The 26,772-nt window shown below is 43.4% G+C and overlaps 1 protein-coding gene across 1 annotated transcript in view; it reads left to right on the top strand.

Moving 5' to 3' along the window:
- LOC123774766 (voltage-dependent calcium channel gamma-7 subunit) overlaps positions 1 to 26,772 on the top strand; it is a 34,174-nt gene that overhangs the window by 1,350 nt on the left and 6,052 nt on the right. Inside the window, exons 2-4 of the mRNA XM_045769351.2 lie at positions 23,492 to 23,551; positions 23,884 to 24,021; positions 25,163 to 25,305. Coding sequence (XP_045625307.1) covers positions 23,492 to 23,551; positions 23,884 to 24,021; positions 25,163 to 25,305 — 341 coding nt within the window. The remainder of the gene's footprint in view (positions 1 to 23,491; positions 23,552 to 23,883; positions 24,022 to 25,162; positions 25,306 to 26,772) is intronic.

The following is a 26,772-nucleotide window of genomic DNA, read 5'->3' as shown; positions in this document are numbered from 1 at the left end:
ACCCTTGCTAGTTAGGCTGCGTACTTCTGACCACCCCTGCTAGTTAGGCTGTGTACTTCTGACCACCCCTGCTAGTTAGGCTGTGTACTTCTGACCACCCCTGTTAGTTAGGCTGTGTACTTCTGACCACCCCTGCTAGTTAGGCTGTGTACTTCTGATCACCCCTGCTAGTTAGGCTGTGTACTTCTGACCACCCCTGCTAGTTAGGCTGTGTACTTCTGACCACCCCTGCTAGTTAGGCTGTGTACTTCTGACCACCCCTGCTAGTTAGGCTGTGTACTTCTGACCACCCCTGTTAGTTAGGCTGTGTACTTCTGACCACCCCTGCTAGTTAGGCTGTGTACTTCTGATCACCCCTGCTAGTTAGGCTGTGTACTTCTGACCACCCCTGCTAGTTAGGCTGTGTACTTCTGACCACCCCTGCTAGTTAGGCTGTGTACTTCTGACCACCCCTGCTAGTTAGGCTGTGTACTTCTGACCACCCCTGCTAGTTAGGCTGCGTACTTCTGACCACCCCTGCTAGTTAGGCTGTGTACTTCTGACCACCCCTGCTAGTTAGGCTGTGTATTTCTGACCACCCCTGCTAGTTAGGCTGTGTACTTCTGACCACCCCTGCTAGTTAGGCTGTGTACTTCTGACCACCCCTGCTAGTTAGGCTGTGTACTTCTGATCACCCCTGCTAGTTAGGCTGTGTACTTCTGACCACCCCTGCTAGTTAGGCTGTGTACTTCTGACCACCCCTGCTAGTTAGGCTGTGTACTTCTGACCACCCCTGCTAGTTAGGCTGCGTACTTCTGACCACCCCTGCTAGTTAGGCTCAACAGAGAACGAAACCCTAATCGCAACCATACCTATTCTAGTCTAACCTACGCCATTGTATCTACCTTAACTTAACCTATAGCAATCTTACCAATCCAAGAGTATTGTAACCCTACTTTTTTTCTTAGTCTTACCTGTCAGATCCTTGCGAATCGCAGCTTTATGTCCGGAATACATTGTATTATAGCCTTCAGTTAATGTCATATATTCAATCTATCCTCACAAAATACATATCCATATAGCTACCCAAAAAAGTACATATTAGGCTTAATTTAATCCATATATATACTAAACTAGGCTCATGAAAATAGGATTATTGGAGGATAGGTTGCAGTAAACTTTTGCTTTGATCTTAACCATCGCGTGGACGATAGCCTATGCCTAAACCCAACACAAACCAAACTGCTGTGTAGTGGGTGCTAGAGAGGAGAGTTTGGAGGCGATAGTGTGTTGGAAAGCATTGTGGCGGTGGGCAAGGAACAGCAGTAGACCTAACCTCGCCAATTACCAGTTAACAGAAGATACCTGGTCGCTGCGATTCACTTTATCAAGTATTTTCTTCACGGACGTCCTTTACAGCCGGAGAAACTTCACCACCTGAGGTCTTTCATCACCAGAGTCCATTTCCCCTCCCAAGAAACCACAATCTGAGGACCACCGCTCTAGGACGGGAAGAGAATTATCAGCTCCAAGCCATTATGACTATATAGCAATTGGAAAGGGTCAGGATAAGGTTTTGTGATGGGACGGGGGGAAGGGAATGGTGCCCAATCACTTGGACGCTCGGGGGATTAAAACGCCGACCTGTATGAAGCGAGACCGTCGCTCTACTGTCCAGCCCAAGTGGTTGGACGGTAGAGCGACGGTAGGTTCTTCCGCTCTTCAATGGTAACTTCAACTACAGGATGGCAGAATAATATATCATAATAAAACTATATATTTTTTAGAGAACACATTAGGCTATTGCTGCACATGGGCATTATAATAATGTAATCTTAATTACAACATCGAATCTTACAATTGGCTATCCTACTAAAATATTAGGGTTAAAGCCCAGCGAGTCAATAAAGCATTAAATTATTGAGAACACTTACAATCCCCAGCACATTCAGCACCGCTCGTGTGCCAGGTAAATCTACTACGGGCTCACCATAGTCCATGCTACTTGCCCCGCTCCTGTGCCAGGTAAGTTACGGGCTCACCATAACCCGTGCTACTTGGAACTTGTTCCGAGTAGCTGAATTTATAACAACATTAAAATCCCTCAAATCGTACTTCCGTGTGCTTTGCGAACATTTTATGAAATAGGGTTCAAGGCTATTCAACACCTTCCCTCTAAATATTTATAAAGGGCATAACTTGCCGATTTCTCTTCGCGTTCAAGAGGGAACTTGAGAAACACCTCCAAAGGTTACCTGATCAATCGGGGTAACTCAATTCATATGCTAGACAACATGCAAATGCGTCTAACGACCTGACTGACAGGACCATGAACCCGGCATGGTTAGAGACCGGACCACGAGGACATCAATCCTCGGAACCAACTCAAGGTAACCACAAGGTAAGGAAGCTCTGTTATTGTCTGCAGGTCAAAACTATCAAATGATTTACTATTGCCCTTTCTCTGCCTCCCGATACTGACATGATCTCAAGCAAGTAACACCATAATATCCAAATAATAACTATTCTCTGTGGGATTTCTTTTGTTAGTTTAAACCTAGTCTGATAAGCCGAACATTGATCATGAAGATGTCGGGTTTTGATGGACAAAATCTGGTCTGCACAGTAGGATTATAACAGGAATATCGTGGAAATATATTGACGATTGGGCAGCTTTTTCTTTCACTTGATGCCTCTGTTTTATTAGTCACATATTTGTTACATAAACACATACGCAAAGTTGTAATAAAAGCTTCACAACAGGTTGAAGCTTCTGCTTCACAACAGGTTTGTATATTTACAGTGATACAGTTCTACAGGTCTTATAAGTTGTTGTGAACACTAACTTCTAAAGATTTCGTGCCATAAATATAAATGGAAGATTTTAACAATGTACCGAGTTTTCAGTTGTGCGTTTTCGTGCTTTTTGTTTGTCTGGTGGGGGAATGAGACAAAAGAGTATTTCTCTCCAAAGCTTTTGACACTGGGTCTGTGCATATTTTTTACCTTGCTAGCCCTTGAAACAATTAAATATATTTTTCTGTGAAATTTTTCATTAGTTCAAGCATTCCTACTCCTAGGATTATTTTATAAGAACACAAATAACAATACCGGTAGTAATTAATATATCATTAAAATAATAAACTGATTAAGTAAGCGAACAATGTAAGTATATCTTCACATCTTTTCATATCAACGTCATTGCCAGCAAACAAGAGAGGGTTGGGGGATTAGCGACTGACTTACACGGTAAAAACATCAAATAGTCAAATCCTGAGAAATGTGGACGTTGAACATGTTTACGCTTGACTTGTGGGAGTTGTCATCATGGGCCACGATTCATCCCGTCTGTGTTCTTACCTACCTGTGTTTGTGTGACTGGAGCTCCAGTTCTTGGCCCCCCAACCTTTTATCTATCGGTCTTATGACAAAGGAGTAGGGAGTCACAGCACATCAACTTTTGGAAGCATGTATGGAGTTAGCCTCGTCTACTTTTTGTTAGCGCATTTCGCTTGCCTACTACCCGCTACTATGAAGTACATCATGTATCTTTAACTCGTCTCTGCTGACAAGGTACTCTTGTTTTTCCTCCCATGCTTCGGTGTCCTTACCCTCTAGTATTTTGTACGTTATGATCATGGCTCCTCTTTCCAGTGTTATAAGGCTCAGTTTTTAGCCTTTATTATTGTCACAGTCTAGCAATTGTCTGAACTTTCTCGATTTTTTTTTTTAGCTCTATAACGTAAGATTTCCAAGCTGGTGCAGCATACTGTACAGGATAAGACCAACTGTGTTGATCTTACAGGAACTGTCAAGTCTACAGAGTTTGCAAGCTATTAATATTACTGCGCCTCGACTCAATGTTAACACTAGCTTTTTTTGTGAGATATATACAAGAGTTGTTACATTCTTGTACAGCCACTAGTACGCGTAGCGTTTCGGGCAGGTCCCTGGAATACGATCCCCGCCGCGAAGAATCGTTGTTACAACCAAGTACCCATTTTACTGTTGAGTTAAACAGAGGCTACAGTTAAGGATTTGCGCCCAGTAAATCATTCCCGGCCAGAATACGATCCCATGACAGCTTAAGCTATTGATGCGCCTGGAGGAAGCAAGGAAAGGGAAGGAGGTAAAAGTGTTAGTGGTAGGACGATTAGGCCGCCTCACCTGGCTCACGAGCGAGGTTCAGGATGAGGAGTAACTATAAAGAAAGCCTCACATTGTGCTGTCTTGATACTGATATTCTTACGCTATAAATCCCTGTTGTGTTGTGATGCCATGCATTAGCCTACTTGGCTATGGCTTGTGCGGTGTATGTTAATCCCATTGTGTGACCCTCACTTGTGGTCCGAGGCGTATAAATAGCTTGGGGGTAGTGCTGCTCTGTATTCTGGACAATGCTAGTATTCGTTCCGGTCGTAGCGGTAAGGAACGCAAGAATAGGAGTTGGCTGGTCCTGCCCGCTGACTCTTGCTTGGCTCACGTAGTGCAAGCCAACAGGGTTTTGTGCCTCCACGTAAGCTTCGTCTCGCATGTTATTTATGTATTTATTTATTTATATACAAGAAGGTACATTGGGTTTATGATAGTACAGAGACTTGAAGTTTTACATTCTTGTAAAGGCACTAGCACGCATAGCGTTTCGGGCTATGAGTCCTTGCATGGCGTTTCTCCTCATGGTTATCTGTATATTCAGGAAAGCTATACGATTAACTGAGCGCAATGAACTAAACATTTATGTTAAAAATATTTAATGGAATTGATTCACCATTCAATATTTGCACTTAATTGGTATTTATGTTCACCGCAATCTACTAAGATGCTCTCCTGGGGTTACATAGTGAACAATACTGTGGATTAAGATGGAATTTGGAAGGAATCAATCTTACATTTATAGATTACTGTGTATTAAGAGATGTAGTCCATCTGAGACACCCTTGCAGGTTATTCTAAATTAAAATCTTGGATATTCATCGAATATTTCCTCTGTGACAGAAATGTCGGCACCTGATCACCTTCGTCAGATGTCTGATAATTCGACTGTTACTACTAACAGTACTACTACTATTACTACTACTAACTACTGGGTTAAGAATCTTCGCGCTGGGCCATCGACTGACTATCCCGGGAGACCGCGTGCTACCTATTTACTGCTAGGTGGATAGAGGCATCAGGTGCACAAACGTCTCATCATGCCTGGGAATGGAACACTTGGTTGTGAGCCGACCACATTGACCACTGCACTTGGCGGGGTGTGTATGCCTCCATGTTGTTATTATGGATTACAATTGATTGATTGATGAAGATTAAGCCACCCAAGAGGTGGCACGGGCATGAATAGCCCGTAAGTGGTGGCTCTTTTGAGCCATTACCAGTATCAAGAGCTGATACTGGAGATCTGTGGAGGCGCGACTGCACCCTGCGTGACGGGAGATGTCTCCCTGGTGTGGATTACAAGTTTTTCGCAGATTATTATAGTATGCCAGTCAACGGAAGACTGGTGTGGTGGATGAGTTGGGGGGGGGGAATAATAGCTATACCACCCGTAATGTAAAATATATCGCACACACACACACACACACACACACACACACACACACACACACACACACACACACACACACACACACACACACACACACACACACACACACACAGTGAGAGTGAAAGAAAGAGGTGTTGGTTGTTGTTGTTGTTAAAGATTCGCTACCTGGAACAAAAAGTTCCAAGTAGCACGGGCTATGGTGAGCCCGTAGAGGTGTTGGTGCTGTGGTGGCGCAAGGTATGAAGGCGCTGTGATGGCGCTAGGTGTGGCGGTACTGTGGTGGCGCCAGGTATGGCGGAGCTGTGGTGGCGCCAGGTGTGGCAGTGCCGGAACCCTGGTGGCCGTGGCGCTGGCGGCTGGGGTGTAGGTATTGGCGACAGCTGTGGCACTGTTCTAATCTGCACAGGGAGAATGTGGGGTACGAAGTAGGAAAAGCCCTTGACCACCATTGTCAGCTATACCCTCCCTGTCTGGCACTCTTCCCCGGAAGCCTCGAGCCCTGTGGCCAATCAGGTTCTGCCCCAGTGCCACGCTGTGAGAAATATCGGCATCTACAACCACCCCCTTCCTCCCTGCAATTTTCATGACTTTTCTAGTGGCTTCGTGACTAGAAAAGCCTCCCGGAAGCCTCGAGCAGCTCCTCGTAGCCTGGAGGCTTCACGAAGGAACCGTGCAACGAGGGCACGGCCTTCTTAATTCTAGGTGTCAACACTGACATCACCATAACTTTTTTACTTAAGAAAGATGAAGAACCAATCTTCTATAGGTACAAGTTGAGGTACTTGCATAGCTTCTAGGACATGGACAAGGACAGGTCCGGGTACGTGAAGAGGTCCGGGTACGTGAACAGGTCCGGGTACGTGAACAGGTCCGGGTACGTGAACAGGTCCGGACACGTAAACAGGTCCGGGTACGTGAACAGGTCCGGGTACGTGAACAGGTCCGGGTACGTGAACAGGTCCGGGTACGTGAACAGGTCCGGGTACGTGAACAAGGACAGGTCCAAGTCCTAGGGATCAATATTCAGTCCCTTAGTGCTCATAAAATTCGTACTCCAAGCTTGGCTTAAAGGAATAAAACGAGTTACTCAGCCAGTCAGGTTAAGTACTGTCGTGTCTGGTTAGCAACTAGATAGGTGAGCTCGTAGACAGCTTTACCCTTGGCTAGGGAAATTGGTGTATAAGTTGCGTGCGTGTGTTAGAATCACGAAGCATGGATTTGCGTGCGTGTGTTAGAATCAAGAGACGTGAAGTTGCGTGTGTCCCAGATGATTTCTGCACGCCGAGGCGCCTCACCTGAGAATCAATAAGATGGTGACTGACCCTATTTCACACCTCGCCTACCTGCCTGTACTTTCCCCAAGTACAAAACTCTAACCAGAACACTTGAAGTCCAAAAGAATCCATAGGTCACTTGAGGTCACCCATAGCTATCTGAAATTCACCTATCTGAAGTTCAACTATCTGAAGTTCACCTAATATACAGGTGCCTATTGAATGGCTTGATCATTAAGGCTGCATTCATTCCTGTTCATTATATATATTCGGTATTTCCGTACTTTAATACACGAGAGAGGTAATAAGCATACTCTGTATACTGTATATGCTGTATTACAACACAATATACACCCCCCCTCTCTTTCCTTCCCATTCATGTTACTTGGAGTTAGTTGGCTGTTCTTGTAGGTAAACTCACCTTGGCTACAAGCACAGGTAAACTCACCTTGGCTAGAAGCACAGGTAAACCCACCTTAGTTACAAGCACAGGTAAACTCACCTTGGCTACAAGCACAGGTAAACTCACCTTGGCTACAAGCACAGGTAAACCCACCTTAGTTACAAGCACAGGTAAACTCACCTTGGCTACAAGCACAGGTAAACTCACCTTGGCTACAAGCACAGGTAAACTCACCTTGGCTACAAACACAGGTAAACAATGCAATATTTGCCAGGATATCCCATCATAAACAAACAACAGCGGTTGCAGCTCTTCAAAAGAATAGACAGCAAAAAAAGTGCTATTGTAAGCAATTATTTCAACAGGCGTGTTTTTCCGCAGTTTTAAAATGCTCTCCAAAGAGCGGTTGGCCCCCAATGTGTCCAGAGAGAGAGGACCTGCTGAAAGACATTCATTATTGATGAGTAAAACTTTGAAAAAATGTGAAAACAAAGTGCTTTTAAGTCAAAGCAAAAAATGTTAGAAAATGAGAAAATGGTAAATAATGTAATGTGATTAAAGCATTGAACATTGTGAGAAATGTTATGATGTTTATTGTGGGGCATAAGGAAGTGATAATTCTCACTTATAATGAGGTATATGTTGCTTATAATCGATATGTATTGTACTGGATGGGGTACACGGATGTGTCGGGTCTCTCCCTCTCTCCCCATGTTGTTATAGATTCAGCTACTCGGAACAAGTTCCAAGTAGCACGGGCTATGGTGAGCCCGTAACTTACCTGGCACAGGAGCGGGGCAAATACTCTCCCCCAATATCTCCCCTCTTTTATCTCTTCCCCTATATCCCCCTCTCCTCTCTATCCTATTTTCTTTCCTCCCTCCCGTCTCCCTCTTTCCTTCCCTGTCTCCCCCTCTCCTTCCTTTCTCTTTCTCTCCTCTCGGAAAATTTAATATTACCAGGCACTGAAAATATACTAAAATATTTACGGAAACACATCCTCGTTAGCAAACGTCATGAAAATTGCAGGGAGGAGGGGGGTGGCTATAGATGCCGATATTTCTCACAGCGTGGCACTGGGGCAGAACCTGACTGGCCTATGGCACTCCGAACATCCCCCCTCAACCCCCCTCGTTCTACCGTCTACTTGGGCTGGGCTGTAGAGCAACGGTCCTACTTCATGCAGGTCGGCGTTCAATCCTCGACCGTCCAAGTGATTGGGCATCATTCCTTCCCCCCCCCAATCCCATCTTAAATCCTTATCCTGACCCCTTCCAAGTGTTATATAGTCGTAATGGCTTAGGGACACCCCAAGCATCTTACTTCGGACAGACATTCTGTTTCATATAGAAACAGAATTCATTTTTAGCAGCTGCCTCGTATGGGCCAATAGGCCTTCTGCAGTTACCTTTATTTTTATGTTGTTATAGAATGAGTGAATCTTGAGCGAGAGAGAGAGAGAGAGAGAGAGAGAGAGAATGAGAATGAGAATGGGTGGAGGGGAGACGAGGGAGGGGGAGGGAGGTGGAGGATAGAAAAGTTGCAAATTTAGGTCAGGTGACGTTGACACAAAGTGTAGTAGTAGTGATGAGCGTCCAGGGGGGCTTTGTGTACACTCGCGAGGGTGTACCAGCTGAGCTCCAGCTCCTGGACCACGACTTTTAACCCCTCGAATCTCTTGTAGTTTGTTATTCTATCTCATATGTTGGCCAAACCACATACTAGAAGACGAAGAGACGTCGATGGGACGGTCTACCTGGAGAGGCCTACTGACGTAATTATATATCTGCGGTCCTGGCGATGACCACAGAGACTCTTCACAATACCACAGCGAAAATACTTGGACTCATAGGTATAGCCATGGCTTCGCTTCTTGCAGGTCGGTATTCGATTCCCAACGGTCCAAGTGCTTGGGCACCATTCCTCTCGTCCGTTTCTATCCCGTGTCCTTCACCTCACTTCCCTTCCAAGTGCTAACCCATCGAACTGTGCCACAGGGGCCTCGTAGCCTGGTGGATAGCGCGCAGGATTCGTAATTCTGTGGCGCGGGTTCGATTCCCGCACGAGGCAGAAACAAATGGGCAAAGTTTTTTTCACCCTGAATGCCCCTGTTACCTAGAAGTAAATAGGTACCTGGGAGTTAGTCAGCTGTCACGGGCTGCTTCCTGGTGTGTGTGTGTGTGTGTGTGTGTGTGTGTGTGTGTGTGTGTGTGTGTGTGTGTGTGTGTGTGTGTGTGTGTGTGTGTGTGTGTGTGTGTGTGGTGTGGAAAAAAAAAAGTAGTTAGTAAACAGTTGATTGACAGTTGAGAGGCGGGCCGAAAGAGCAAAGCTCAACCCCCGTAAAAACACAACTAGTAAACACAGCGATGTCCACAGAAGCTTTCCGCGGTACCACACCGAAGTCTACAGCTCAAAAACGATAGACCAAAACAAGACTTTGGTTGGAGACTCGTTAAATTGATGGTTGCCGCCGGAAGCGGCTAGTTTATTGTGCACCCCGTACTCATCCTGTGAGCGGTAGCGCAAAAAGGATTACAGAGGGGGACAAAAGGTCTTTATCAGACCCCAACGGAGATTATTACATTAATAATTTCATCTATCCTTCACACCTTATAATTACAATGTTAGCTAGTTACAGAAAATATTCTATTTCAAGAGCTATATATTTACTGTAAATCATTATACATTAATGGTAGATCTTATCGCTAATACATAATTATTTGAGCAATGGAGATATTACAGAGTCATTGGGGAGCTGCTGTTTGTTATTATTAGTCTTCACAATACACTACTGCTTTCTTAATCTCATATGTCGTTTATCTACTGGAGGCGAAATATGGATACAGTGCAAGGATTTCAGGTATTTTATCCTTAGTAATAAGATGGTGTGCCATTTCAATCACATTTATTACATTGTATTCTCACAGTTCCTGCGACGGCGCTGGAACCAATTGTATTGGCGTATACCTTTCCATTGGTGACTTTCAGCGTTTTGGAGAGGGGAGACCTGCTGCCTGGGTAACAGCTTCTCCCCCGAATCAACCTACCCCTGGCGCCCTGGTGAGACCACTCCAGACCAGGCCGACACCAGAGTGCAACTCCATAGTCTCCTGAGACTGATGGATGCCTACTACTATTACATTGTCCTCATTCGTGGTTGTGAGAGACGGTGGCCTTTCCCGGCGGGGTGCCCGGGGTGGGCGTGAGGCTCTGGGTGGGTGTTTGGCCGGGGTGGGCGTGAGGCTAGGCGAGCATGGTGCTCAAAGTGGGCGTGAGGCTCTGGGTGGGCGTGGTGCCAGGCTCTGCACTCACAAATGTTATTGTATTTTGGCGGTAGCAGCAGTGGGCCGGTGCAGGGTGGGGGGGGGGATCCTGGCTTGTGGCATTGTTGTCATTCTGTGAGGGCTGCTGTATTTTTGTTAGGGCTCCCTCTTTGTTTGTGTGCTTTGTGTTTGTTTGCATGCTTTGTGTCTGCTGGGGTGCAAAGTGCCTGTTTGGTGCTTTGTCTGGTTTAGTGTGCACACATGGTGGTGGTGCTCACTTTGTGTGTTTATATTCATACTATGATGTGTGTGGTGTTCCGATTGTGTGGTGTTCCGACTGTGTGGTGTTCTGATTGTGTGGTGTTCCGATTGTGTGGTGTTCCGACTGTGTGGTGTTCTGATTGTGTGGTGTTCCGATTGTGTGGTGTTCCGACTGTGTGGTGTTCTGATTGTGTAGTGTTCCGATTGAGTGGTATTCCGATTGCATTCAAATGACTGTGCTTGCGAGAGCTGAATTTCAGCTCTCGGATCCCACCTCTCAACATTCATTCGATTAGTATACAAATTCCTTAACCATTTGTTTACAACTCTTGACGGTTTTTTACTTTCAATATTCCTGTGGCTTATTCGGGTAATAAATTTTCTCCTGTGTTTCCTTGATCGAGTACCACCCGTGTGATATAGTTTGTCATCTGCACGTGGTCTATTCCCCCCCTTAGTATTTTGTATGTATTGGTCATGTCTCAACTGCTGCTTCTTTTTAATGTTTAATCCCTTTAATCTTTCTTCGTAACTCTTATCTCTCAGCTAAACTAGTCTAATGGCATTCCTCTGCACTTTTCCGGCTTCGTTTTGTTTTTGACATGTTCTTGACGGACGTGTTTGAAGTGTTTGTTTGAAGTGTTTGTTTGTGTTGGCACTTTATTACGTGTGTGTGTGTGTGTGTACTACTAAATGTACTGGCAAGATAGAGTGCTAGTTCTTGGGCCCCGCGTTGCCGGCGTCGGTTGTGCAATAAATGCAAAGATTTTTAGTCGGTGCCCAAATATTTTCATTTGCTAGTGACCATTGTGGTACTGAGGACTTCAGCGACGGTAGGAGCTCCAGCTGCTGCGTGTTGATACTAAGTTATTTTCGTGTGGGGCCACCTGGGATCGTACTCTATATGTGGGGCTCTATCCTGTCCTGCCTGGTGATATGTGTGGGGCTCTATCCTGTTCTTCCTGGGGATATGTGTGTCTCTATCCTATTCTTCCTGGGGATATGTGTGGCTCTATCCTGTTCTTCCTGGGGATATGTATGTGGCTCTATTTTGTTCTTCCTCGTGATATGTGTGGCTCTTTTTTGTTCTTCCTGGTGATATATGTGGCTCTATCCTGTCCTTCCTGGCGACGTGTGTGGCTCTATCCTGGAAGTGCAGTTGTTGTGACAGCAATAGATGGCTCTTGCTCCTATGAGTGTGGAGCGCATATAAATAACTGTTCCTTCACTCTTCAAACAGAATTGGTTGTCATAATCCTTGCACTCGAGCGCGTATATGGATCCAGAGTTGACACGCTAATTGTAAGTGACTCCTTGTCATCCCTGAATCTCTGAATACACGATGGAATTGTTGAGTTAGCCAGCACATTTGCTCGTAGAGAGGAAACTGATTACCAGTTTCGACAATCGACTTGAGAATGGTCCAGGACGGACCGAAACGTCGTCGTCCCTTCACCTTCTAGTGTGTGGTCTGGTCAACAAACTGATTACCATCTTAAATTGTCTTTGAACAGCCTGAGGGGCAGCAATATTCTGGGAACAGCAACAAAATCTAGTGGACTTAAGGCAAAGTGAAATTCACGCTAGTTACTCCATCATCATTATATTATGCAGGAATATAATGTCTAATAATAGACCCGCACGTCTATGGGTCATCCAATAAGGTTAGCTGACTTCGAGATGTTACTACTGCTAGGCTTAGGTTCGGCTACAAGTACCTCTGGGAGTTTGCACCACCTGCTGATGTAGACTTGACTAAATGTAAACTCTGTCAGGAGTGCTATTCACGTACTTTGACTCATTATATTCATGAATGTGAAAAATCGCGGAATTCAGAGATAACTATCAATGCTGTTCAAAAGATGTGTAAGTACTTTATTCATAATGATGTACTGCCAGAAATCGTAGCGTGTGTGTGTGTGTGTGTGTGTGTGTGTGTGTGTGTGTGTGTGTGTGTGTGTGTGTGTGTGTGTGTGTGTGTGTGTGTGTGTGTGTGTGTAAATCACGAAAATTAACACGTGATGAAAAATGTGACAGTGTCAGACCACGGAGGAAGAATTGAAACAGGAATTTCCTTAAGTACTTTCGTATATTAATACATCTTCAGAAGGAATGCCTTCCTTCTAAAGATGTTTTAATATACGAAAGTACTTAAGGAAATTCCTCTTTCAATTCTTCCTCCGTGGTCTGACACTGTCAGAATTGTGCGTGTGTGTGTGAGAAAGGGAAATATAGCGAGACTGAATCAACGAAGGAGCATCCCCCCAGGCAATAAATGTACACATTGCTCACCTGACAGCTATTCAAACGGCGCCAATATTTACCAAGTATCACTGAGTCGCGAGGATTGCCATATAATCACCAATATGTTTACAGGACAACCTGTCCTCTTAAAAAGAACGTCGCTTTTGGCCGTTTGCCCGTATGGCCGAATTTGGACGTAATTTGAAATTGAAAAAAATATGAAAATAAATTTGGGATTTTTTTTTTCAACAACAGTAAGTTAAGGGTCCTCTGATAGGTTAGGTGGGCAGGAAATTCTCATAAAGTTTCAAAACGTTATGAAAAACGTTAATTTAAAGTGTCCTGTTATAACCTCTGCGCGTACTCCGGACGACTCAAATAGAAAACGGAACAGAACGTCACTTTTGTGAGTGGATTTCATTTCAAATTACGTCCAAATTTGGCCATAGTGCGCATACCAGCCAAAAGTGACGTTCTTTTTAAGAGGACGGGTTGTACAGGAAGCAGGCTACGGATGTAAAACAATATTAGAGCACTCGCTTGACACACGTGCGCACAGTGTGGTGGCGCAGGTGGTGGTGGGGAGGGAATCAGAGTTGTTGTTGTTTTAGATTCAGCTACTCAGAACAAAAGTTCCAAGTAGCACGGGCTATGGTGAGCCCGTAGTGGGCTTATACCTGGCACAGGAGCGAGGCTGGGGAATCAAGAGGCTTGCACTAATGCACACTGTCTCAACATATAAAGATATAATTTATGATACTCTTACTGAAATCACTTGTCTGCATAGATCGACGACTTTAAAGTTTAACATGTATAAGGATGACACATAAACACTTACTACCCTATTTGGAGCTTTTGCTTTTGTCTGTTCAAATTCAAGTACATTTATTGAGACAATAAGATACATTTCATAAGGATAGAATGGCATAGACTATTTCTACCCTCCTGTGTTTGTTCAAGGATGGTGGCCAGATGGGGCTAGCCTCATTCAAACTTTGCAGCATGACCGATGGGTGTAGGAGAGCTGTCATAGGCGGGTCGGGCTCGGCCCCATTGCTCCCTCCTCCCCCCCTGTAATGGGAGTGGGCTCTCATGGCACCCTTCATGACGATGGTGGAGATGAATTGTTCAGTGCCGACTCTATAGAATGTTATCGTCCGGTCATAATGTTTCAGAATTCAGATATTGACTTGCAAGACGCATGTTCCGATGGAAGATTTGCATCCTTGGGGCTCGCAACACTTAAGTGTGAGGCTTGCAACACTTAAGTGGGAGCTTGCAACACTTAAGGGTGCAACAACGTTTTGAGATCAACCCGGGCACCGCCAGTTTATCTTACACACTCATACGAGTGTATAATGTAGGTGATATAAATCATTCACAAATACTTCTCTATGCTTAAGACAATGGAATCACTTCCTTGGCATAAATACCATTGTATCTCGCTCATTAATCACGTATTACTCTGATCAGTAATTACTCTGATCATATCATTGACACATGGGTTCACCCATGTGTCAATGATATGTTAGAGAAACTGATCATATGTGACCATTTAAACAAAATACCAAGAAAGATTTGAGTCTGTACACTTGAGACAGTTAAGAGAGTCCCAGCTGCGTCTGGATACAAGTTACAAGATGTTGCCAGACCACTCACTAGAAGGTGAAGGGACGACGACGTTTCGGTCCGTCCTGGACCATTCTCAAGTCGATCAAGTCACAATCGACTTGAGAATGGTCCAGGACGGACCGAAACGTCGTCGTCCCTTCACCTTCTAGTGTGTGGTCTGGTCAACATAATTTAGCCACGTTATTGTGACTCATCGCCTGCAAGTTATAAAATGTTAACCCAGCGGGGTTTCTTCCTACTGGGGAGTGTTGTACATGATGCTACGGCGGCATGTTCACTCACGGGATGAGCGACGCTGCCCAATAAACTCGTCCTCTTAAACAAAATTTAAATAGTTAAAAACTTGAGCAGATACCCGTGTGACAGCTCCCAGTCAGCCAGCCACAGCTGTGATATAGCCACCACACTGTGAACCTTTAGTCCCCAGCGCCAGCTGGCTTGATGATCTGATTCTCCTTCTCTTGGTACTGCCTTTGACGACTCCTTATCAGACATCCTCGGCACTTGGCTTCGAGCAATTCCTCCACAGCCGGTGATATACGCTCTGCCTCGTGAGTCACTCCCTGGGAGTCAAGGTCTTAACTCCTCTCTCACTCTTCTTTCTTGAAGATGAAGTCAGACTTGACTTAATTTTCGTTGTCGGGAACAGGAAGTCTGTACTTAGGCTTGCCAAGGTCCCCCTACACCAGTTACTGACCTTTCCTAAGATGCAACCCACAACAATTGCCCGATTTCCAGGTACCTGTTGACTGCTAAGTGAACACGGGCTTTACATGGAGGGAAACGGTGCCCAAATCGTTTATGTGACAGTCGGGATTGAACCCAAGTGGAATTAGAAGACGTTCATCACAAAATCACAAATTCAATCAATGTTCTGCAGGCTTTTTCCAACAGTTGGCCACGCATGCAACAAAGCTTCAACGGACAGATGATTTCAAAACACTACCCAAAAGCTGTCGTGTCACAGTCGATTAAGGCGCGTCTGGGGTCCTCTAGGACGTAGGTTGGAGCCCTCATCACGGCCCTTGTGGATTTGTTCACTACCCCGAAGGCTTCCTACCACAGCTACCCCCCTCAGGTCTCACTCACCAATCTTCTCTCGCCTAGAATGACAGTTAAATCTCGCCAAGGCAACCGTCACAGCGCCTTGTGGTTGGCTCCCATTGCCTGAGCTTTTGTGTGTGCATGTAAATGACACGGTTTCTTAGAAAGCTGCTACTCATGCACTCATGCACTCATAGAGCACAATCAGAAGCATGTCTGATTCCACCTGTCTGTTGCTACATCACCAGCCTCCACCACCACGTGGCCCCGTGTGTAACCCAGTGAGTGTACTGTAACCGTAAGTACCAGTAGGGTACATATGCTGATCTATGTGCTGTAGTCTAGGGGACTAGAGCTGTGTGCTGTAGTCACGGTGTAATAATCTTGCAGATTATCTGCAGAAAATCAATAATTCATAGTGCTATATATCTAATGTTGTCGGTCTGAAACCTGGCATTGTTAACTTAGTTATTAATGACTATTGGGAGATCTGTGTTGTATTTTATTTATATATTTATTTATATACAAGAAGAAACATTGGGTTTGTGAGGATACATAGCATGGTATTTACATTTGTTGTAAAGCCACTAGTACGCGCAGCGTTTCGGGCAGAATGAGAGAGAGAGAGAGAGAGAGAGAGAGAGAGAGAGAGAGAGAGAGAGAGAGAGAGAGAGAGAGAGAGAGAGAGAGAGAGAGAAATAAGAGAAAGCGAGAGAGAGTAAGAGTGTAAAGCAGCTATACGAATAATAGCATGGTAGTGAGAAGTGCCAAATACCTCCCCCAGGGCACAGAGCTGACAGACACCTTAAACAATGTACAGGAGCAGGGTGACGACGTGAAGGAAGAGGAGGAAGGACGACGTGGATGTAAATACAGCAGTCGGTTGAGCTGTAACCACTTGTATCGAAACTTCATGATATTCCCCCATCAATGACTATACGGGCAAGTGAGGCCCCACTCTATGTGCCCTGCCAAATTGCCCATTTTTTGTGTACCTGCTGCATTATACATTAACTATCCTGATGCTCGAATTCCTTCTTGAGTCTGGCCTCGAAGATGTGGCTGGAGGTGGCTTCCATAACTTCTATGAGTACCAAGTTGGAGTATTACCTAAGATATCTACCACTCTGGTGTTATATATTGTTGATGTGCTGTGTGTGTGTTTGCAGAGTCTTGTCTTTCTCTCACTCTTCTCATTCACTACATATATCCTCATTGTTTCTCACTCTTCCATATTAACTCTCTTTCCTTATTGACTGTGATTCGTCCTGCTCCCTTTTCTTGCATCATCTCATCACTCGCTCTCACTCTCTCTCTCCTCATTTTCCCTCTCTCTCCCTCCGCCTCTCCAAAACTCAGGTTATCCTACACTATTTTCTCTCTATTTTAATCTTCATTATTCATCCCACTAATTCTCAAATCACTTTCGGTTGTTATTCATTCTCACTTTCCTTAGTCACTCTCCACACTTACTCATTCTTACTAACTCCAGCCACTGACTCACGTTCTCATCCACCTCTTTCCTTCTGTTACTTTATGGAGAATGGGTGAGTTTATTCACTAGCTTAACTCATTGAATTTATCTGCACTCATTCACCCTCTTTACAGTCTCACTCCACTCACCCACTTTCTCCACTCTTACTCTCATCCCCCCATCACTCATAATGTCACTTTTGACTCATTACTCCAAGTTATCACTCTGGCTTTGCGTCTTCCCTTTGAACCACTTGTTTTCTCTAGCTTTATCGGTCTTCCTTTACTCTGCCTCATACCTCATCTCTCACTGACCCCCTCCCCAACCTCTCCCTTCACTACTCTCTCCCCTCACCACTCATTGTGAGGGAGCAAGACGGCAGTGACCAGTGAGTGTCGCCCCTGCTTGTCGCCGCCCCAATAACCAAATTGTCCAGAGTTCTGTATCCCGCGCGACAACCGCCCGCCCGCGACACCCACCCGCGCGCGCCACACACACCCGCCCGCTCCACACACCCGCACCACACACCCAAACATGCCTCCAAGCGAGACAAGATCACGAAGCCACCGTGGAAAACACACGAGGTGTGTAACATTTGTAACTCCCAAGAGGTTGAGCATTAAGACACAGAGATCTAAATAAATAAGATATAAGTGAAAATATAAAGCTCCACCTTGTAAATGTTTGAGAACACCGCTAAATTATTACTGATGAACATGAACTAGTGAAACATATACACTAATATTATATTATATTTATTATATTAGTATATTTTGGGAGCAGGTTTTCTCTAATACACATGTCATTAAACACAAGACCATTGTGTCTATTATTAATATTTCTTTTGGATATTTTCCATTCTACGCAGATATCTTCTACTATCTGGGAGGGGGGGGGGGGTTGAGAAACACTAGATCAATTAATCTTTCTATATAAGGATTTGTCGATTTCGTAAAATTACGACGCATTAGGCGCGAGAACCGGTTCACTCAACCACAATATTGAGTCTGGTTCCTAACCAGCACACGGGCAAGCTCACAGAATGGTTCAGTGCCACAGGGTCGATTGGTTGATTGAGCCACCCAAGAGGTGGCACCGGGCATCGAATAGCCAGTAAGCGACAAGGTCGCCTGGCTACTCGAGATAGTTTACCAAATTACCAAACTACTAGGTAGTTTGGTTCTATCTTGTGATTTGTGCTTGTTCCGTAAAATAATGCCCCCGGCGGCCCGGGCTCTGACCAGGCCGACGGTTGGTGGTCTGATCAACCAGGCTGTTAGACGCCGCTGCTCGCAGCCTCATACCCTCCAAACATTATGGACCCAGAAAAGGCTTATATATATATTTTTTGTCTTCATGTGAGTGTCATACCGGAAGCTTGAAGCTCCTGTATCACAAGATTTGTGTAAACTTCAGTGTTTTACAATTAAATCATGTGTAAACTTCAGTGTTTTACAATTAAATCATACGTTGTAATGTATCATTACTATATATACTAAAGGAACATTTTATAAACTACAGTAGACTGTCAGCTGTTGCTAATTTAGCATAGAATAGATGTGATTCAGCCCACCATATAAGTTTATATAACGACACTAAACTACAGCATTTCATTTTAAACGAGAGATTTACTTCTTTAATGAATGTAATATTCTGACATCGTGTCCGACAAGAGTGTCTTGATGTTAGGATCAAGTTCTTAGTTGCTAGCCGTAAAAAATCATTATTATCCGACTTGATGAGATTCACGTGACTGACTCTGTTCTCGCAGGTGTAAGGCGAGCCAAATAAATATGCAGAAAAAGGTATTCTTTTTATGTAAATGGAGCTCCTAGCACTTTAATCGACGCCCTCGTTTCATGCAGGGTCAACGTTCGAGCCCCCTGACGGTCAGCGGGGACGAAGACCGGTCCCTCACCTGTTCCTTATAGCGACTAGATTTACGAAGCAGTTACGAACCTGTCCATCTTTTCTCAATCTTTGGCGGCTTTGTTTACAATTATTTAACAGTTAATGAGCTCCGAAGCACCAGGAGGCTGTTTATAACAATAACAACAGTTGATTGTGAAGTTTTCACGCTTGTAAACTGTTTAATAAATGTAACCAAAGCCGTCAAAGATTGAGGAAAGATGTACACGTTCGTAAGTATTTGCGTAACTGCTTCGTGAATCTGGCCCCTGCCTTCTCTCACCCCTCTCAAGTTCTTCGTATTTATACTCGCTTAGCGTTCTCTCTTACCTTTTTTACGCAGATATGGATAGGGATTTTGAGGCAAGTATAGAAATTAACTTTGTTTCCATGCTTGAGTGAAGTGTGTGTCACAGTTCTGAAGATTAGACAGTTCACATTTGGCTTCTAATTTCACTGTTATCATGCGGTTCAGTGACGGGATTGTTGAACATTTGTACATTTTGTTGTTCTTGAAGCCTCAGCACAGTGTTCTTCCTCAGTTTTAGGCAGGTTATTATGTATATTACTATATTTACTACATCTAGTAATAATACCAGATACTAATGCCCGAAACGCTTTGCGTAATAGTGGCTTTAGGCATTGTATGTACTAGCTCCTATCTATAAAGCCAACAAACTTTGTAAAATCTCTTTATGTATGTACCTTTGCCTAAATAAAAATTATTATTATTATTATTATTATTATAATGAGTGAAAAATAAGCTAAGCGGTGTATAGTGTATAAAACTTAGGCTAATGAAAAGATTGTATTGCAAGTCAGTTGCAGTTCTTTGTTTGTTTTGTTTTACATGACGTTTGGAGAGGCGGAAGTGTGCTAGTGCTCAAGGTCCGTGGGCTGTGCACTAGTGCACAGTTGTGGATGTTGCTTAGAGAGCAACTTGGCCACGAGGTTGCGACAGGAGCAAGTTGCAGCCAACAGCAGCGACGTGCCTGTGTCGCCCACGCTGCGAGCGGCGGTTGGCAGGTCGCACTAGGCTAGTCCCCTCACCCGCACGCACGCACGCACACGCGGGCTACTGTGGGGGTCACCACGTGTCAAGGTCACCACGTGTTCACCAGGAAGTAAAAGAAACCCCTTCTTGTACTTGCTGATCTTAAGATACCGGGTGGGGTAGCGGGTACCCATGTTACGATATCGTAGTCCGTTATAACATTACTCATCCTCTGTGGGTCATATACTCGCCTGCACTTATCATGAGCCATTGCCAAGCAAAATTTGAGTTATATTATTATGTCTACATTTATCCGACCCAAGTCTCTCTCAATGTGAGGCCACTCTGAAAATATCTTCCACAAACCTAAGAATTTCTCCCTCCTTCCACCCCACCTGAAGGCTGTAACCAACAAAGTTCAGTGACCCACAGAGGTAGATTGCATCAGAGTTTAGTTCATTTATTATGCACCTCTTACCCATCGTGTTTTTTCATCACTGTAATAAGACTAACGATTTACATTTCTTGACGCCTCATCTTGTCAAGCACACACATTAATGGAACATGGTGGGTTAAACAGCGAGTAAACACGTCCCTTATTTTTGTCTCTGTGCACCCAGCCGTAATTGTGGACCTGACTCTAAATCACTGGAAGATCGTGTTTTGGTGAAAACATGGCGCTGAGTAACCTAACCGACTAGATGTGAGCATCTATTACGGTCTAAGTTCAAGCTAAAAAATACCTCTTGTAAACTTCACAGATTTGTCCAGCCATAACAATTTCGATGAGGGAAGCTTATCCAACCCGTCATCCATAGACCATACTTCCTATAGATACTATGAATGAAAGTACAAAGTATGGACTGTTAGGTTGGAGGGGGGTTAGTTAAAGATTTGCATTATTAATTTTGTAGAGGACCCTGAGAATCAGGAGAAAGCATCAAGCCATTACGATTATATAGCACTGGGAAGGGGTCAGGATAAAGATTTGGGATGGGACGGGGGAAGAAATGAGGCGATAACCAAACCTTCCTTATTCTAATACAGTACTAATATGTACTAAATTAGGGCTAAGAGTTCTTATGTTAGGTCTAGGATTTCTTATTTAGGCCTAGGATTTCTAATTTAGGCCTTGGTTATAGTTACTCTGCTCAACTCTGTTATACCCTTTAATATTCCAATAGTACAAACCGAGCCTTTGTGTTTAGGTCTATTTTATATATTCCATTTTTAGCAACTATATGTTTGATTATTTTGGGAGTATGAGCTTGTTTATCTGTATATCCTGCATGAATTGTTATTTATCCATGCTTAATTTAAACAAGTTGAACTGTCCTTAAAAATGTCTGGGTTTGCATCTCACCAGCGAACTCTCCATAACTAATTCTTAAAATGATTTTGACTTTTTTCCCTACCGTACAGTACCGTACGTAAAATTACCGTACAGTGGGTACAGTACCGTACAGTGCTAGGCTATTAACCCACACACCCTCTATGTCGGGTTGGCGGAGGATAGGCTACTATAGACCCTGAAAAAAAAATCATTTTCTTGTTAAAACCTGTAACATGCACAGCCATTAATCAGTTGAATTAATGTTGAGTCAAGACAGGTAATATAGCGACGATGGAGTAGTCATTACGAGTTATGGGAGGATAGATAGAGCATGAGGAAAGACAAGAGGATGGCCAACACAGTGGCTTGCCCGCCACCTGCAGCCTTATGGCGGTGTGCTCGTAGTCTTGGTCACATGCCACCTCGCTCGCCCAGCTCAGGTGTTGTTCTCGAGTTATTTCAGGGCCGCAGGTGCCAGCGGAGCCTCGTACAGCATAGCACGAGGGTCACACTTGCCCTCTAACACGCTATATCCCATAACATGCTATACTACTAACACCGTATACCTCATAACATGCTATTCTTCTAACACGGTATACCCCATAACATGATATCCCTTTCTCCATTGCTCACCTCATTAATTACACCAAAAAACATCCCAGTGATTAATACTGTACTTTCATTTATAAAATGCGTTATCGATTAATTATATTTTTATGTTGTTAACGATTTGGCGAGGTCGTATTCCGGGGAATATGTTTCGGACAAGATTAATGACTTGCCCGAAACACTATGCGTGCTAGTGGCGGTACAAGTATGTAAGAACTCTTGTATATACATTTATAAATAAATAAGAAATAAAAAATAGTGTTAGCAGGGCCGGATTTGTGAGGGGACAAAAGCGGCAATTGCCGCTGGGCCCCCGACCGGGGGTGCTCCCCCCCCCCATAGACATCCTTCATACCTTATCTGATCACCAGTAATTTCAATCACTTTAGCCTATAATACAAACTGAAAAATATAGTCAAAGTTATTCTTAGTCAATAAATAAGAAAAATAAAGCTAGACACGTGTCTTCTTTGGAACCTAACATACTTTTTTTTCGAACACATGCGGTTTATCTCCATTGTAGTTCACTTTTTATTTGTAATGTAATTTAATTTCTATGTTGAAGGCCCTTGACTTTGAAGTGTTCCAGGCCCCCTAAGGTCTAAACCCACCCCTCAGTGTTAGGTAAACATTTCTTACCCAAACATCTTCCTGCTAAGAAATTCCTGTCCGTTCGTGTACCTTATCAATTGTCATTTGTGAAAACAATAATTGACTGAACTAAGTAATGCAAGGGATTCTAGTATTTGTTGATATTTTCGTTATTTTATTATATAGTGTGAATATTGTCACGAGTTAAATAAGGAATGTGAACTTAATTTTGTTCTAATATTTGTATGTATTACTGTTCCGGTATCGATTCCCGAGCACATTTCCTTATACCTGATTCTTCTGCTCACCTAGCAGTAAATAGGTACCCGGGAGTTCGGCAGCTGTTGTGGAATTGCCTCCTGGGGGAAAGGTCAGTAGTTGGTCTTTGAAGGACCTCGATAAGGCTTCCTTTCCCAGATAAGGGTTATTATGGTTTGGTTTTGGGTTTAAAGCATGCCAACCCCTAGAGGGTTATTAAAGCCACCACAATAGCTTATTGACCAAGCCAACAAGTATAATTTCCTCCTAAACATATAGGTCACAACTAAATGGAATTATCAGTGTATATTTACTGAAAAGTGCAGTACACTTCTTTACTGTACACACACACACACACACATTCTGAGTACTCTTTAGAGGTGGTACCCCTATTATATATATATATATATATATATATATATATATATATATATATATATATATATATATATATATATATATATATATATATATATATGTGTATATATATATATATATGTATATATATATATATGTATATATATATATATTATATATATATATTCCTTGAGATAATGGGAATCCAAAACAAAGATTTAAAATACAAACTTTTACACATTAGAAACCCAATTATTAAAGTATACATTCAACTTCTGCGTTTAATTATATTCTTTATATTACAGTGAAATTGTTGTTTCAGATCCGTGCATCTACCACAAGCTGTTCCCGAAGGTGATTCCTCTCCATAAGACCTTCCTTGGCAAGTATATAGTATTTCATGTTTCTCCTGTTGTTATATATTATGGAACTTTATATTAAATATATTTATACTGCAACAAGTGTGGGTTTCTGTCCATTATTATCAATTAATCAGAACATAACGATGCCAACACAGAAGACATTGTTTAACATAACAGGCCAATTACACCTGATTAATCTTTGTATAATAGGAGCTGCCTCCTATGGGCCAATGGGCCTTCTGCAGTTACCTTTATTCTTATGTTCTTATGTGCTTCGTCCCCCATTTATCCCCTATGTATGCCCCTTGTTTTTACTATTATTAATTAAGTGGCGATGCATTTGTCGTGTCAGATTACCAGAGGACAGTGGCGTCGTTCTCCATCATTAGCCTACTGGTGATGATAATGGGCTTCGTGTTCTCCGTGTACACCTTCCACCACACCCGCTACATGTACAAGCGCCTCGCCGCCTGCAGTCATGTCATCTCTGGTAAACACTGTGCACTGTTTATTGTTTAAGATTTAGCTACTGGGAACAAAAAGTTCCAAGCAGCATAGGCTATGGTGAGCCCGTAGTGGACTTCCCTGGCACAGGAGCGGGGCTGTAACTGTACATCTCTGACTTGGTGGTGTTGTTGTTTCAGATTTAGCTACTCAGACCGAAGTGTCCATGTAGCACGGGCTATGGTGAGCCCGTAACTCGATTTGGTGTACATTATCATACTCTAATATCTCTCCTGTGTCGCCTGATTCTTGTTTTTGCCTCTTCCTTCCACCTCTCTCCTCTCACCGTTACCCGGCTCTCCTCTTCATATTCTCCCCTCTCTCCACCTCTTTCATCTTCTCTCGCTGTTCTTTCCCCCTCTCTCCTCTATCACTTCCCTTTCCTCTACTCTTTCACTTCCCTTCCCTCACTTATCTCTCTCATATTTCATCTGTTCTGTCTTCCTCTCTCTTCACCCTCCCTTCCCTTTTTCTCTCTCCTTTCCCCCTCTCCTTTCCTCCTCTCCTCTCCCTTCGCCCTTTCTCCTAATCCCCTCTCCCTTCCATTTTCTCTCATTCAAAATCTTTTGTTGTATGTCTATCTTTCTTAGTATTGTATCAACACTTATTTAAATAATGTAATTATAGTTATTGATAAATACAATCTTAAATATTTTATGTAGCTTATTATGGCCATACAGTGAGCTCAATCAGTGAACCCGTGTTCGTTTAACTTGAAGAAGTTATTGGTGATTCCAACACTGCTTAGGTGCGCCAGCATGTAGTGTACAGGAAGACACCTAATGAAATCATTAACAAAGCGAGGTGTTAGAGTAGTGATCTATTAACAATAATTAAAGTTACAGTGATGATGAATCGCGAGTAAAAAAATAAATTTTTAGGCAGTGTGAGTTTACATTAGACCTACAGTATATGTATAACCTATATGAGTATTTTAATTACAACCTACACGGTACTTTATTTTAGGTAACGTCATTAATTAACACAAGGTTATTAGTCTGTTAGTCCCAATGTTATATTAGAGATGATTGTCTCAAGAGATTTATGCCTTAAGGCAGTGGGGCATTTTAATTAGTAATGAATTAGCCTCGTCATGGCGTGATTCCAGCCTCAGAAATACTCCCTAGCTGGCTGTGTTCTCATCGTGCTAGAGGTGTCTGTATCCCTGTACCACTTTGAGGAGGCTAACCTGCCCAACCGGCAACCTCCTGGCTCAACTTGGAGCTACGGCTTCTCCTTCATGCTGGCTTGGGTCTCCTTCATTGCCGAGGTGAGTGTGTTCTTCAGTATGCTGGCATCAGCTCTGTACCAAATTTATACTGTCAGCAAGTTCTTGTCTTCAGTATTTCAAGCTTTATGGAAACATTTGCCCTAAACAGATTAATTTTATTTTTGCTGTAGTGTATATTTCGTTTGACTAACTCTCACAACTTACGCTTTTAATTATTACGTTTCTATCTAATAATTGATTTAATAATTATTTTAATTTTATAGTGACTGGACCACACACGGCAAACTAATAAACCTCACATAATCAAGTGGTTCATTTATTATAATTATTTTACTCTTCGAGTTACCCATCTTCAGCTCTGCCAGCCACTACCATTCAGGCAGGAGGAATAGATTCAACCATTTTTGTCTTGCAACTTTGACCTATTCTCATTCCTTATACCTGAGTTGACCTGTTGGCCTCATTAAGCAAGCAGCTTATTATAAAATAACATGGTGGGGGCAGTAAGCTGTTGTCTTGTGAAAGGGTTCCCCATTTATACTGATTATTATGATCAGGTGAATTTGAACTTTAGTACTATGAACTAGTACTAGTACTAGATTAGTATTGGAACTAGTACTATGAATTTGAACTTTAGTACTGTCCTAGCTCTGATAATGTCACTGGGTTGGCGTTTAGCAATTTTAATATTAGAAATCCCCTATATATCCAACCGACTGGCAGTGGGGGAAGAGATTAGACATATGAGTTATCAATCTGTCTCTATACAAGATAATCTGTCCGAGGCTGTAGGCCAGACGCTTGAAGCTAGCCTCACCCATCTTTTCTGGATGACACATTGGTGGTAGGTACCTGTCATAGGCAGTTGGGTCGGCCCTAGTGGCTCTCTATAATAAGATCGGCTCTTACTGCGACGCCTATGAAATCTGAAAGGGCTTGGCTTTTCAGATAGTTTTTAACAGATTTTCAACTATACAACACCCACAACCTAATCACGACGTTATAACTATGGTAAAAAATAACGTTGTGGTTACGTTGTATATTTGCTGGGCGCGTATATTGCATGTTCTGAGAGAGAGGGAGGGGGAAGGGAAGGGAGAGGGGTGATGTAGGAGAAAGAGGGGGGAGGGGAGAAAAGGGGTAAGGGGGATGATGAGGGACGGAGAGGACGGTGGGTAAAGGAGGAAAGGAGGGAGGCAGGGGAGAAAAGAAGGGGAAGTGAGGGAGGCAGGGGGGGAAGAGGAGAGGAGGGAGGAAAGGGTAAGAGAGGGGAGGTGCAGAATAACTCCATCAGGGCGTTTGTGACTTGTCAGATCTGCATATTTGAGGTTCCCACTGTGCTGGACACTTAATGATGTCACTTACTGCTTCATGTCTAGCAATCTTCCTCTCAGACTTACGACAGTGAGACCATGGTGCTTGTAGGATGCTGTTCACCTTTGTCATGTTCATATAGATTCAACCTTAGCTTCTAAGATCTATCCTTACTCTCTGGCTCCACAACCA

The sequence above is a fragment of the Procambarus clarkii genome, chromosome 68, assembly GCF_040958095.1.
Source record: "Procambarus clarkii isolate CNS0578487 chromosome 68, FALCON_Pclarkii_2.0, whole genome shotgun sequence".
In the NCBI taxonomy this organism is placed as follows: Eukaryota; Metazoa; Arthropoda; class Malacostraca; order Decapoda; family Cambaridae; genus Procambarus; species Procambarus clarkii.
The sequence above is the reverse complement of the archived record's forward strand: the minus strand, read 5'-3'. Positions and strand labels throughout refer to the sequence as shown.